The sequence below is a fragment of the Sebastes umbrosus genome, chromosome 10, assembly GCF_015220745.1.
Source record: "Sebastes umbrosus isolate fSebUmb1 chromosome 10, fSebUmb1.pri, whole genome shotgun sequence".
Classification (NCBI taxonomy): domain Eukaryota; kingdom Metazoa; phylum Chordata; class Actinopteri; order Perciformes; family Sebastidae; genus Sebastes; species Sebastes umbrosus.
Window position 1 is genome coordinate 30,341,937 of NC_051278.1, and position 15,424 is coordinate 30,357,360.

Genomic DNA, 15,424 nt, shown 5'->3' on the forward strand with positions numbered 1-15,424 from the left:
TACTCGTACTCAGTCTGAAAAAAAGTGGTATCGGTGCATCCCTAATAGAAGTCTATGAGAAAATGAGCCTACTTCTCACTTGATTTATTACCTTAGTAAACATAGTAAACATGAGTTTATAGTCTCAATTGCTAGTTTCAAGTCTTCTTCAATACAGCATGATGTTCATTTAGTAAATTATGGTCCCATTTAGAGTCAAATAGACCATAAAGCAGGGGATGCTTTAGGGCGTGGCTACCTTGTGATGTTACAGTGTGAGAATAAAGTCTTGATTTAAAAAAAACAAAAAAAACAATCATTTTACGAAGGAAAAAACATAATATTTCAAGATAATGCAAAAGTTGTAATATTGTGAGTTTTTTTTAATACTCAGCAGCTCGTGTGTTAAAAGAATAATGTGGCTCTCTGGAAGTTATATGTTACACCAATAGGCTCATTATTATCATACGATTGAAGACATTAAAATGAAATACAGCCAATTACGTGAGTCAATATGAACTAAATGGTAAATGGACTTGCATTTATAAAACACTTTTAGTCTTCCAACCACTCAAAGTGCTTTACACTACATGTCAGCATTCACACATTCACACACACATTCATACACTGATGGCAGAGGCTGCTAAGGTGCCAACTTTACTATCTAATCTAAATACTCATTCACACACCGATGGCTATGCCTTCGGGAGCAATTTGAGGTTATATGTCTTGCTCAAGGACACATCGACATGTGACCCGGAGCAGCCGGGGATCGAACCACTGACCTTCCGATTGGTGGACGACCTGCTCTACCTCTGAGCCACAGCCGCCCCTAGACAGTACAAACAATCAACTAGTTTATTTCTGCAGGGGCAGTTCCATAGAAATAGAACAGGAGTAGAATGGACATTCCCATTCAAATCAACGTAGCAGGATATTCAGACCGGCCGCCATTTTTATGTGTACCGTTGCCATAGCGACCGTTGTAGCTGGCTAATTTCTGTATAAACTAAAACCGACTTACGGCGAGTCACGGACTCACTGAGGTGAGGTTTTGCAGTAAGTGGAGTAGTAACGTTACAAAGCACAGAGTAAATTAGTACATTTGAGCAACTTAATGTTTCATCCACACACTCTTGTCACAGTGTAGGAAAGCACACTGCTATTGCCAGATGAGTGTTAAATTTGTTCGGCTTTCCGCCATGCTTTAATGCTACACTGGCTACAGAAAATGAGCTGAACAGTGGGTTGTTGACCAGCGGCAGCGCCGGGTCTAACGGCCCCGCCACTCTTTAGAGGGACAAGCTGCCTAGCTAAAGCCAGCCATCCATCTCCAGAGCTGCGTCCGCTCTCATCCCAGCGAGCTGCGACCACACTCTACGGCCCCACTGATGTGTGTAGTCATCATAGCAGCTAACGACAATTGGCATTTTCTTTAGTACTAGTCAAATGACCACGGAAAACAGTGCTGAGTACGAACTCACACACCTGTAGGACCTCTTTTAAAAAAATAAATAAAATTCAAGAGAGGGTTTCTAGATGTTATTTTAGCAAGATTGGACCAGAAAAATGTCCCGTCTTGAATCCCAAGTCAACTGATGGACAGTGTTCAAAGATGCCAAGATAACACAACACACAGACACGCACACATACACACACACACACACAGTCAGATTCATGCATGTATTCATAAACTGAATACAGTTGTATTTCTCCAGTGTACCTGTCAGAGAAAGGAGGACACACAGTGATGTGTCAAGATATAAAAGAACGAGACAGAGTGAGGCAGGAGGCCGACTGTGACATGAAATATAATAAGATGGAAGTGATGGAAATGTTTCTTTTTAAAGTTGAAATCCTACAGAATTTAGTCCTGGTTAACTTGGAGAGTTAACATTTTTTGAGAGCTTCAGCTTTTTTCCTTCTCCACTCTATCATGGTACAAATGGGAGGACACGTCAAAGAGGCGCTCTTGTTCACTCCACAACTCCACCAGTTCCTCCATGTTTACTTTCTACCCCGTTTGCTGCTTCCTGTTTGGTGCTGGAGAGAGCGGACCTGTTGGTTGTTGAGAATGTTCGCGTCATTGAACATCTGATAATATTAAACTTGTTTGATTTTATCAGAACGTCAAGACGAGAAAAATAATGACTTAAGACAGCTTGGACTGAGTTTTATAATCACCTTACACTAAACTAGAGATCACGTGAGCGCGCCGAAACTCTAGCAAAACCCTCGTGATTTTATTCCAACATTGGACATAACAGTGAAATCGCTTGAAAAGTCATTTGGTGTAATGTCGGCATAAGGTAGTCCATACATCCCTTTCTCCAGCTATGTTTTCCAGCTCCTTCTGGTGGATCCCAAGGTGTTCCCAAGCCAGATAAGATATATAATCTCTCCAGCATGTTCTGGGTCTACCCCGGGGTCTCCTACCAGTTGGACGTGCCCGGAAAGCCTGTAATAATAAAGAGGTTTTATTGATGACAAAAAAACGACCATAAAAACAGGGTTTGATATCGTGAAAATATTAAGGATTTTAACTTTCAGGACAGAAGAAGACAAGTAAAACAGCCAATGAAGGACAAAATAAAGAGGGAAGGAAGGATGAAAGAAAGGAAAGATGGGATCATACCATTTCTAGATGACAGAAGAAAACTGAAAACACACACATACTCAAGACTGCAGGAGACTGTGAGCGTGGTGCTGATGTAACAGACTGTTCATTGTCTCCACATAAGATTTCACACACAAAACTCCCACCAAGTGAAACCAGCTCTGCAACTCGACTCGGAACAGATTTAGCGTGGAAGATTAAAATCTGCACCATCCACACGTTTCCTTTTTCTTGCTTCTGTCTGTCACAAATGATTATTATTGATAAAAATGTGCAAATAGGCTGTTTGTTATCATTAGGATCTACAGAGAGATAAACTGGTCAAACATTTGCTGCCGAAATGAAGAAAGCTGATTCATTATTTCTTTGAGAGTTAACATGCACACACTGCTTTCTCTCTCTCCCCCCCGCCCCCCCTCCTGCAGTGGGGAAGCCGATCGTCAGTAAGGAGGAGGTGAAAGGTCAGTGCTGGGCGTCCTGGAGTGGCGTCCTAGGCTCCGAGGTCAGCGGCATCTGGCCTAAATACTCTAATCTGACCGAGATCAACGCCGTGGACGCCAATCACGCTGCTGCCGTACTCGTTACCGGAGACGACCTCGGCCTTGTTAAGCTCTACCGCTTCCCCTGTCTGAGGAAAGGTCTCTATACCTTTCTTTCTTTTCATGTCTTTTGTACTTTCTTCTCTCTCTCTGTTTTGTTGTTGAATGTGAGTCGTCTATTTTCTCCAAGGAGCCAAATTCAAGAAGTACATCGGTCACTCTGCCCATGTGACCAACGTCCGCTGGTCACATGACCTGCAGTGGGTGCTGACCACAGGTGGGGCTGACCACGCCCTCTTCCAGTGGAGGTTTCTACCGGAGTCGGTCATGAACGGTGGAGTGGAAACCAACATACAAGGTGGGGAAACAGGGTTAGAGTTGAGAAGAAAATCTTGGAGTGAAGCAGATTAGATGATGAGGAACAAAGTAGAGTAGGTACTGTCGGTCCTTGAAGGGGGTCTCTGAGGTCATTTTGAGAATTTCAGTGGTCACTAACTGGCTGCGAATATCCTTGAAGTAGATGTCTTCATCAGGCTGTAGAGAGTTACACAGGTCACATAGGTGGTTCCAGTTTTTTTTGAGAAGGCTTTAGCAATCTTTGTGCAAGTTAAAAGTGACTCTGGAAATGGTTGTAGCTTAAGAAGGTTTTAAGTCAAGTCAAATCAAGTCAATTTTATTTGTATAGCCCAAAATCACAAATCACAAATTTGCCTTGGGGCGTTAACAGTCTGTACAGGATACGACACCCTCTGTCCTTGACAGTGCAACCCTCACATCGGATAAGGAAAAACTTAACCAAAAAAAACAACAGTTTAACAGGGAGAAAAAATGGAAGAAACCTCAGGAAGAGCAAAAGAGGAGGGGATCCCCTTCCGGGATGGACAGACATACAGGGGTTTCAGGGGTTTCAGGGGTTTCCTAGAGAAATTTCTGTGTCCTGTAAGTGGTTACATGATTTTCAGTAGGCTTTAGAAGTCCTTGTGAAAATTTCAAGGCTCTCATGGGTGGTTCTCCTCATGAGGGTCCAAGTGTTTTCGGTTTTCTTGAAGAGGCTTCGGGGGTCCTCATGAAAGTTTCAAGGGTCCCGTTGGTAGTTCTAGACTTTTTTGAGCAGCCTGTAGAGGTCTTTGGTATTTGGTTCTGTAGATCAGTGATTCCCAAAGACTTGGTCGGGACCCACAGGTGGGTCGGAGGAGATTTCATTAGGGTCGCCAAATAAATTGGCAGAATTTCTTCCATAGTCTTTTATTTAACATTTATATCTGCAGTACACCTTTGAGCCACATGAGGAGCCTGAATGTTCGTAGTGTTCTGATAATTGTAGCCTACTTGTTACATTGAATCTAATATGAAAGGCTAGCGTACATTCTGTTTATTTATCAAACGTATCACGGGCTGGTCCATCACAATGGCTGGTCGACCTATTCCAGTTAATACGAGGTGATGCGGAAATGGCAGTAAAAATAGTCAAGAACGTTTTATATACTGTAGATAAAGCCTATTGTGAATTGGGTTGCGATTCATTTTTAAAAAGTGGGTCCTCAGAAAAAGTTCTGGGAAACACTGCTGTAGATGGGTCCACATTTTCTTGAGTACAAAGACCCTTAAGTGGTTCCAGGTTTTGTTGATGGTATCACATAATGGGGTTCAACAAAGGTTAAAAGATGAATGCACATAAACTGTTATAATCATCCATTCCATTACAGAAAAGTACAGTAAGTAAGCAGCTACAGTAAGTATAGGGGTTGAATGAATAAGTAGCTCTGCAATGTAATACATTTCTGCAATGCACAGTTTGGGTAGTAATTTCAATGTTCACCTTTGTTTTTATTTACCCAATTCACCAAACTACTGGTTTAGATAATGAAGTTATCATGTAGTAATCAGTAACATGTCTGTCTGTCTGTCTGTGTTTCCTCTGTAGACAGTCATGGTGACTCTAACAGTGAGGAGTCAGACAGCGACGTGTCGGATGTCCCAGAGCTCGACTCGGACATTGAGCAGGAAACACAGATCAACTACGACAGACAGGTACGACCTGTCCCTGAGCAAGGCACTGAACCCCTCAGAAGCTCCAAAGTGGTTTCACAGAGCAGCTCTGGACATGTATAAATGTTCTCATTCATAGCATTTTTTTTCCGATGTCTCACTATGGGATGCGCCTCCCTGCGTATTCCTCAGAAGCATTTCTCTCATTACGCCAATCATGATTGGCTGGTGATTGTGACGTCCACGTCAGGTAGATCTACCCTTAAATAGTTTGCGTTATTATGCACACCATTCAAGCACCTCTTCTTGCTTTGGAGCATATCTCAACCTCTTCAATAGACTAGCTAGCTTACCTGTCCATAGACCGCAGCTATTTTAGCTAACCTCTCCGTCACCGGGAGCCATCTATCTTGGAAACGCTTTGACTCTCCGGTCATCACTATAGACTGGAGCCTTTATCCCTGTTTAGCGGTGAGGTCTAGCACACCAGCTATTACTCTGTCCCTCTCAGTTGGATGAAGATGAAGAATATGGACCTTAACCTCCCTAACACACCAAAGGAGACGGAGACTCCAGGACTTGACTCTGCCTTTGCAGAAATAAGATCCCGAGTAGGGGACACATCAGGTCTGCTCGTGCCATCGATGCCCCTGGTTCAGGCAGACACTGTGCCCGCTTCACTGTGAAGAGCCTCCAACTATGGCTAGCACGCCAAGCTAGCTAGTAAGGACTACTTTTCTAGCTTGGCATGCTGGTAAGGAACCTTACTTCTTTAGCAGCAGCATGCCGGCCAACAACGGAGACAAGGAGGGGACTAATGTGGACGCTGGGCCGTGTGCCGACGCCAGCTGGAGCTCTCAGCTGTAACTCGCCGCGGCGGCACCGCCTATGGAGGACATACTGGAGCTGGATTATGAGGATGACGACGAGGACACCTCTGAGCTCCTCTTATCCAATGAAGACGAGGACAAGGTTGACATTTTGCTCCCTTCTGCTCAGGCTGGAAAGCGGGTGCTGTGACTGCCACCCAGGGCGAGAGCATGCCAGCCTCCCCCGCTCCCAGCGTGGATATGCAGGCTGTGTGCAAACGCACTGCATCCAGGCTAAATATTCCCTGGCCTGAAGTAGCAACGTAAACCATCAGATCACGTTGGGGAAGAAATTGCTCCAAGCTACAAGGACGGTAAAAAAGCTACTCCCAGTTTTCCCTGAGCTGTTGGATGGACCAGCCAATCAGGTGTAAAATCTGGCTGACAACGGCGTAAAGGGCGGCATTCGCCCTTCTCCTGGATCTATGGGATCTGAAAAAAAACCTTAGAAAATACAAATTCAGGATGCTCTTTCACACATCCCTGCTACGTTTTGTGTGTGCCAGGGATATTGGTTCACATCTATCGACCTGAAAGATGGGTATTTCCATTTTATCTTCCCCACAGGAAATATCTGAGGTTTGCTTTACGTGGTGTCTCTTCTGAGTACAGAGTGCTTCCTTTCAGTGTGTCTGAGCCTGAGAGTGTTTTTGCGGTGACCTGGGTTTTATAATAAACGCAGAAAAGAGTGTGTTGTCTACAGTACAGCGTATAATCTTCCTGGGGTGATCTCTGGACTTGGTGTCCTTCACAGCCTGCCTGTTAACAGAGAGGGTGAAAGCCTTCAGGGCGTGCCTCGCACGTTTCCAGCTACGCAAATCTGTTCCTTTCAGATCATGTCTGTGTATGTTTGATTACTGGGGCTCATGGCGTCAGCCATCCTGGTTGTCCGACTCGGCCACTTATTGATAAAGGGATTTCCAGCGCTGGATGGCCTCCCTCATATTGGACCCTGTGCGTCATGGCCCACAGAAGGTGGCGGTCACTGTGGAATGTGTCTTGGCGCTGCGCCGCTGGCTTCATCCAGCTTTCATGGTACAAGGGATGCCCAAGGGTGCCATCCTTTCCCAGAAAGTGGTCACTTCAGACTAAATGTTTTCAGGCTGGGGCGGAATATACGTCTGTGAGGGGTCTCTAGAGCGGAAGTCTCTATCGGTCCCACATAAATTATCCAGAGCTCTTAGCGGTGTTTCTCATACAGAAACAATTTATTTTATTTCTCAGTGGTCATCATGTTCTGGAGAGAACTGACAACACAACAACGGTAGCTTATATCAACTGTCAGGGGGGTTTGCATTCCCGCCAGTTACACACACTAGCCTGCAAACTGATATTGTGGAGCAGCAAGCGTCTCTTGTCTCTGAGAGCGACACAAGACCCAGGGGTTGCGAACCTGGGGGCGGATTTGCTGCCCAGGTGCACGCCGCTTTACAGAGATTGGGCTCTGCATCCATCTATTTTGAGGCGGGTGTGGATGCGCTACGGCCAAGCCACGGCAACTCCCCCTATGCAGGGACATGCTATCCCAGGCAGAGAGGTAAATATTTCACCCACACCCAGAACGCCTGGCACTATGGACCTGGCCCGTGAGTTGTGTAATTGAAGTTCAGTTGGGCTTCCTCAGAATGAAATTAAAACTATTTACAGCGCTAGAGCATCCTCCACCAGGTTCCTTTATAACTGTAAATGGAGGGTGTTTGGGGATCGGTTTCACAAGGAGGGACACATCTCTTTTCAATGTCTGGTCGGTGTGACTTTGTCATTCCTGCAGGACTTGATTGACAAATGAAAAGCCTTCTCCAAAGGTACGGTGTACCTGGCTGCTATTGCTGCATGTAATGTGGGGTTTGAAGGCAAGACAGCAAGCCAACATCCTTTGGTCTGCCATTTTATGAAAGGGGTGCGTAGAGTCTTCCTTATTTCCAGGCCGCTGGTGCCCCATGAGACTTGGCAGTGGTTTTGGGTGGGCTCTCTGGTCTTCCATTTGAACCACTGGAGGAATTTGACAGGAAAAACCTGTCTCTGAAGACATTGACATTCACACACTCTCGGTGCATCCTTCGTTCACTCAGTTTTCCCCGGGGCATGTCAGCGTATCACTGAAGCCTAACGCTGCCTTTGTGCCCAAGGTAGTTGGCTCATGCTCCCCCACCTTTTCACCACCTTTTTCTTTTTCTGAAGAAAAATGGCGGTGAAACACAAGCTGTGGTGTCCAGTTTGTGCTTTGCGCATCTATATGGACAGGAGTGTAAGCGCTCTTTGTATCCTGGGGTAATCCCCATATGGGCAAGCCTATTACAAAGCAGTGGCTCTCCCACCGCATTGTGGGGGAGATTGCTCTCGCCTATATATGAGTCAGGCGCCGGCAGGCCTGCAGGCTCATTCTACTCATGGCCTGGCTGCATCCTGGCCCCCTGTTTAAAGGGGTTCCCCTCCAGGACATTTCTGCAGCGTGCGACCAGGAGTCCCTATATCCCAAAGTGAGACATCGAAACGAATGCTGTGAATAAGGACTTTAGGTTACTTGCATAACCCTGGTTCTCAGGGTAGCATTAGTGATAAAAGTCTATGGGAAAAAGTCTTTTGGGGCTCAATGGCATCATATGATGGACACTGACGTTGTAGTGCCGCCGTTTGGCCACTATGTAAAATTTGCGCACTTCCTGGGGTCTTGGTCTCACCAGACAGCCCTTCTCGCTGGGTTGAAGCGAGAAGAGGTGCTTATTTCGAATGGTGCTGCGTAATAGCGCAAGCTATTTAAGGGTAGGTAGATCTGCCTGACGTGGACATCGCGATCACCAGCCAATCAGGATTGGCGTAATGAGATAAATGCTTCTGAGGAATACGCAGGGAGGGCGCATCCCGTAGTGAGACTCATGCTTTGAGAACCGGGATTACGCAAGTAACCTTAAGTTTTTGCTGCTGAGTGTGTTTTAATGGAGGGCTCCACTGTATCAGCTCCTCGTTCTTATTCCCACGAGCCACAGTGCAGCAGGGCTGTGTGCAGTTGCCATGGCGATCCCAAAACACGCCTTATCTCCAATGCCAGCCGCTGCCTGGCACATGTCCCTGTGACTACCATTTGCCGGGCGCTACCAGTGTTGCAACAATGTGCTGTTTGGAGATAGAGCTCAAAGTGTGTGTGTGTGTGTACGACACACAAAGAGAGAGGTTGCATGTGTGTTTAGATTTATCAGTAGATCCAAAGTTCAAATGGAAAGAGCAGGAAAAAATGGATTATTCATATTAGTGTGTTCCCTTATCCTTGGCCTGCCTTCATTCCCTTTTTGCCAATTTCTTTCTTCCCCCTTTCTTACCATCCTCCCTCCCTTCAGTTTCTTCCTCCCCTCTTTTCGTACTTGCGGTCCAGACTGAAATATTGCAGAGACTTCCATGGTCCCCAGATGATGAATCCTATTGAAAAGTGGTGATCCCCTGACATTTTGTACATTTAATTACATGTCTTGACACCAATTGGATAAACTGCCATGACATTTTGTACAGATATTCATAGTGCCCAGAGGAATATAAAGCAATGACTTTGGCTATCCCATGACTTTTCATTTAACGCCTTCACCTTGTCAAAGTTTAAACTTTTTCACAGAAATATCTCAACAACTATTGGATGGATTGGGATGAAATATGATCAGACATGCATGCTCCTCTAGTGCCATCATCAGGTCAACATTTTGATGTGTCCCAAGCACAGAATCACAGTGCCGCAAGCATGGCTGTAGACTCTTAGGGCCCTATTTAAACTAGTGCATGGTCTAGAGTGCATGGCGCAAGTGCATTTAGGGCGTTTCCAACTCCACTTTTGCTAGTTACGCTGCGCGTAATCTGGGCGCAAAGTAAGGCGCAAGGGGCAAAAGGGGTTGTATTTAGTCTCTTAATTAATCATACAGTAGGTGTGTTTTGAGTGTAACAGGAATAAAAAAAATCAGAGTGTCATCTCCCATTCCCTTTAAAAGCCAGGGGAGCCTGCACATTGGTGCATTGCTATGTAAAAGGTAGATTCAGCAAATTAGAGAAGTGAGCTGTTTTCTGCTGAGGAAACGGATCTGCTCGTGCGCGAAGTGATAACATAAATAAAAACTAGTGCCGACACTGTATTTAACTGAGGAGGAGGAGAGCTGCTGCAGGTCCCTATGTGTGTAACAAGCAGAGTTTACGTGTGTTGTGAGCCTGCCTGTCTTACTATCTCAATAATTATCTGTAACTGTCTATCCTATTGCGCCGATCCCAGCTGACATTGGGCGAAGGCGGGGTACACCCTGGTCAGGTCGCCAGACTATCACAGGGCTGACACGTAGAGACAGACAACCATTCACGCTCACATTAACACCTAAGAGCAATTTAGAGTCAACAATGAACCTAACTAGGGATGCACTGATACCACTTTTTTTCAGACCGTGTACAAGTACAAGTACTTACATTGGGTACTCGCCGATACCGAGAACCGATACGAGTACTTCTCTGTGCCAAAAGACCCTCGTTAACAGCCAGCTGGAGGGTGTGAGCGACACACGGCAGGCTGGGGAGTCCCACATACGAGGCAGTGCGCCGCGACCGGCTCTAGGTCGGCTTGGAAAGGCTTGGGGTGAAGGTGCTTTCGCTGTGCCCTCTCTCCCCGCCGCGGAGGGACGGGGCCCCCTGCTGCCGGTGCGACTCCCAACTGCGTCGTGCCCCCAGGGCGGGGCTCGGCCCACGTAAAAGGCGTCAGGGGTCTGCGGCGATGTCTGCAACCCACCCGACCCATCTTGAAACACGCCCCTGCGAGTCAGAGGGTGCAAATAAAACCCTGTGAAGCAAAATGAAAGTGAGGGCCGGCGCGCGCCAGCTAAGGTGGGAACACAGCCCCGCGGGGTCCGGAGCACCACCGGCCGATATCGGGTGCATCCCTAAACCTAACCTGCATGTCTTTGGAATGTGGGAGGAAGCCAGAGAACCCGGAGAAAACCCACGCTAACACGGGGAGAACATGCAAAATTCCACACAGAAGGACCTCAAGCCGGGTTCGAACCTGCGACCCTCTTGCTGTGAGGCGGCAGTGCTTACCATATAAATTGCAGGAATATACTGCGCCAGACTTTAGACCAGGTTTTTGTTGGCGCAATTGCTTTCTGCTGCCTGAAGATATCAATGCGCCAACAATGCGCCTGACCACGCCTCATTTTAAGACCAACAAGGCCATGGACGCACAGATGGGTGTATATCGCTACTTACACAACGTGGGCGCTTGACGTGAAATGACAACTGCGTCGGTCTGAAACTAGCTATGACAGCTGTGCCGCGATGTGCGCCACTTCATGCCGGGTGTAAGATAGGGCCCTTAGTCTTGTTTCAGTTATAAATGAATTACTCTCATAATCAATGTTTAGCTCACACCCACTTTGTAGCACTTCAAAGAAGATGGAAAAATGTGTTTTTATTTTGATTATTAACTTTTTGATTATTAGAAAAAGATGAACAGGAAAGGTAAGAGAGAGAGAGTGTTGAGTTAGACGTTAGATGTTTGGCTCACACCCCACCCAGGAGGAGAAACAAAATTTTGAATTGATGATTTTCCTTTTAGATGATTATATAGTGAGGAGAAAACAGGAAATGTTGTGGAGAAAAACAGGGAGTCTAGATTCCAGTCAAAGTGAAATAAATGTTCTGTAACTCACAGCGCTGATCCACCGTGACGCTCCAGAAATATGCAGTTTTGTAAATGGAAAGCAGCGTGAAAGTGGGAGCGCTGCCAGTCCCAAACCTCCTGGGAGCAAAGTCTCTCCCTGTGAAACCCTTCAGACGGCTGAAACACGCCAACTCACACTCAACAGAATAATTTGCATGAAAAATGAGCAGGCGTGTTCTCTGCTGAGGGCGAAAACACTGCAGAGTGCGTTCCGTTTTCATTCTCTAATCGATAAAGAGAAGCAGATAAACTTGTGGACGGTAGACGTCATGTCGATACGGTGAGGTTATGTATTGATGATTGAGTCTTGATGAAGGGTTTTCAGGAGATAATCTAGGATTTAATTTTCTTGATATAAAGAAATATCTAAATAATGAGACATAATGTGACTTGTCAAATATTGATAGTGCAACATGAAAAGAAAGAATACAAGTTTTCAATTCCCTTAGTGCTTTGAGGTATGCTGAATTAGCTTTCAGCAGTTACTGTTTACAGTGTACACATGGATGTACACAACTATCACTGGATTACTTTGATACGGAAGAAAATTAAAAACATGATGATTCTCAGGCAGGTTCTGCAGTCATAAGAACTGTCTTTTTTCTGTGATTTTTAGGACGTTTTTTCATGACGGGCATCTGAGACAATGATATCCTCGGGGATCAAAAGTCACACTGAATCTAAAATGATGTTTATCATGTCTGCGTTCTCAGATTTCACTGAGTTATGACTCCAGAGTGTGGATTTTGACGGAAATTGCAGCATTCAAGCACTAAGGGATTTAACCCTCTGAGACCCACGATCCTGACCGACTTTACTGTCTTTCAGAGGCTGTAGCGGGTTCAGTTTTAGAGCTGGAGTGAAGGTAAAAATGTCATATGAAATTAGACCCTAAGGAATCCAATGGTACCAACCATGTCATGGTAGCTTGTCATGAAGGAGGCTAAATAACGCTCCAAACTTACGCAAAATTTTGGCAAGGACAAACTGGTAGGGTCATTTTCAAAGGGCTCCCTTGACCTTTGACCTCAAGATATGTGAATGAAAATGGGTTCTATGGGTACCCACGAGTCTCCCCTTTACAGACATGCCCACTTTATGATAATCACATGCAGTTTTGGGCAAAACTATGCAATTCTTTTGCATGCAGTATAAATAAATGTGTTTTTTCGCCTAATCTAAAATGGTGTATTTGAATATTTCTGCATACTGGGGTCCCTGAACAGTCTTTGAATTACATAAATTGGGTATCACTGTAAAGCTGAGACTCTTGTGGATCCAGTGAGCCCAACTGTATTCATGTGAGATGATGTTTATCCCCATAGTAGCCATTTCATATAATGAGATCATTTTTTTAAACCTCACTGTATAAAATGACCTGTGGTGACCTCTAGGATAATCACAGCTCATTCACCTCATGAAACTTTACAGCCACAAACTATAGAGACCTAGAGCATTCAGAGGATGGATGGCTTTTCTAGCTAGATTGACAATAAGGGGGTTTCTGAGCAGTTTACACAACAGAAGTGCTCGCCATGCAATCGCCGAAAAATGCAATTGGTAAAATGGTCAAATTTAGCACCAAATCTGTGTTACAAATGGTACCAACCCCGAAATTGCAAAAACAATTTATGAGACATAATAGAGCATGGGAATGGTTATCATACACTTCAATATCACAACTTGACACACAGTGCTGAGCAGCATCTCAAATTAATCTTCAGGTTCCCAGCTTTCAGATGATGTACACCACTTCTATGTGACATCTACTGCCGACCTGCTATCTCCACCTAAAGACCCCATGTACCCACCTAAAGAAGACAAAAATGGGTCTATTGTGGGCCTCAGGGGGTTAATTGTAGAGCAACATATTCCAACAACAGATACAAAAGATTAGCATAAAATGTCTTGTGCATATTTAAGGTCTGAGGATGAGGATGTACACAAGAAATATAATAATCTACCGTAGCAGGAGTTTGCAATGAATTTTCACATGTGTGTGTTTCTGCAGGTGTATAAGGAGGACCTGCCTCAGTTACGACAGCAGAGCAGAGAGAAGAAACTGCAAGTTGGATCTCTGAAGAGACAGAGAGGACCAGACCAAGGCCTGCGGCTGCAGTTTGTGCACGGGTAACATATCAATGTCTCCATGTCATACTGTCTAGCCCCTTTCAGACATGCACCTCTTTACGCTAACATGATAGCAATTTCACATGTTGGTCTCATGTCTGAATAAGCGCCCGTCAAAGTCACTTTTATGTAAACAAAAGGACCAAGGGCCCAATTATGGGTGTAAGGGCCCTCAAAAGCCTGGAATTAAAAGTTTGGTTTTATCTGCAATTTAAACGTGTTACATTATTAGCATTGTAAGTAAACTATGATTGTTGCTTGATAGAATAGTTTGACAGACTATTTCATGATTCTAACACAATATTAGAGCCTCTCAGTGGCCAGTATAAGAGTGATAGCAGGTTCTAATACTGTGTTTCTGATAATAGTGACCTGTTTTGTATACTTATATGGATTGTTCCTCACAGTTTCTAAAGTTTTATTATACTACTCCTATGTGGCAACAGACTGGACGAGACCTTGTTGGAATCTACTGCTAATTAGGGGCCCTTCTTCTTCTTCTTCTTATTATTCTTATTCTTCTTTTCTTCTTTTTCTTCTTCTTTTTCTTCTTCTTCTTCTTCTTCTTCTTCTTCCTCCTCCTGTTCGTCTTCTTCTTCCTCCTCGTCTTCTTCTTTTTCTTCTTTCTTCTTTCTGTTTGTCTTCTTCTTCTTCTTCTTCTTCATCTTTTTCTTCTTCTTCTTCCTCCTCCTCCTGTTCGTCTTCTTCTTCTTCCTCCTCGTCTTCTTCTTTTTCTCCTTTCTTCTTTTTGTTTGTCTTCTTCTTCCTCGTCTTTGTCTTCTTCTTCTTCTTCTTCTTCTTCTTGTTCTTCCCCCTCGTCTTCGTCTTCTTCTTCTTCTTTCTCCTTTCTGTTCGTCTTCTCCTTCTTCCTCCTCGTCTTCTTCTTCTTCTACTTCTTCCCCCTCGTCTTCGTTTTTTTCTTCTTCTTCTTCTTCTTCTTCTTCTTCTTTCTGTTCGTCTTCTTCTTCTTCTTCCTCGTCTTTGTCTTCTTCTTCTTTCTCCTTTCTGTTCGTCTTCTTCTTCTTCCTCCTCGTCTTCTTCTTCTACTTCTTCCCCCTCGTCTTCGTTTTCTTCTTCTTCCTCGTCTTCTTCTTCTTCTTCTTCTTCTTTCTGTTCGTCTTCTTCTTGTTCTTCCTCGTCTTCTTCTTCTTCCTCCTCATCTGAAAATAAACTTTGGACATAGGTCCAGTCCTCTGCTAACACCTGATGGTGGCGCTACAGCAACTGCCTCAAATTTTAAACTTTGAAAATTCGTAACAAATCAGCCGTATGTGCTACAACTTTGCAACTTCCAACAAAGTTTAGCCGAAGTGTGCAGAAATGTTCATATGCTTCAACCTGGCAATTATGAAACCCATCACTCAAACTTGCTCCGCTGCATCTTCAGACTGTCTTCCTAAAATCATCAAGCCAGAATTATAAAAAATTGAGCCCACAGTGCATCAAAACGTTTTAGTGTAAACAGTACTGTACACAACTACTGCAAATTCTTTCTAAAAAAAGCTCCAATGTTCTTGGTAGATGTAGGGTGGTGAATTTCAGAATTGTATCTCAAAAACTGTATTTTTGACAGTATTTTGAATTCTATCCTCATATGAACAATTGCAGTCGATGGAAATCA

General features: G+C 44.6%; 1 protein-coding gene across 4 annotated transcripts in view; it reads left to right on the plus strand.

Annotated features, from left to right (window-relative positions):
• Positions 1-15,424, plus strand: part of LOC119496091 (echinoderm microtubule-associated protein-like 6) — a 114,657-nt gene that overhangs the window by 56,107 nt on the left and 43,126 nt on the right. For all 4 annotated transcript variants that reach the window (XM_037783156.1, XM_037783158.1, XM_037783157.1 and 1 more), the window contains exons 13-16: positions 3,022-3,234; positions 3,326-3,493; positions 5,060-5,166; positions 13,685-13,803. In XM_037783156.1, coding sequence (XP_037639084.1) covers positions 3,022-3,234; positions 3,326-3,493; positions 5,060-5,166; positions 13,685-13,803 — 607 coding nt within the window. The remainder of the gene's footprint in view (positions 1-3,021; positions 3,235-3,325; positions 3,494-5,059; positions 5,167-13,684; positions 13,804-15,424) is intronic.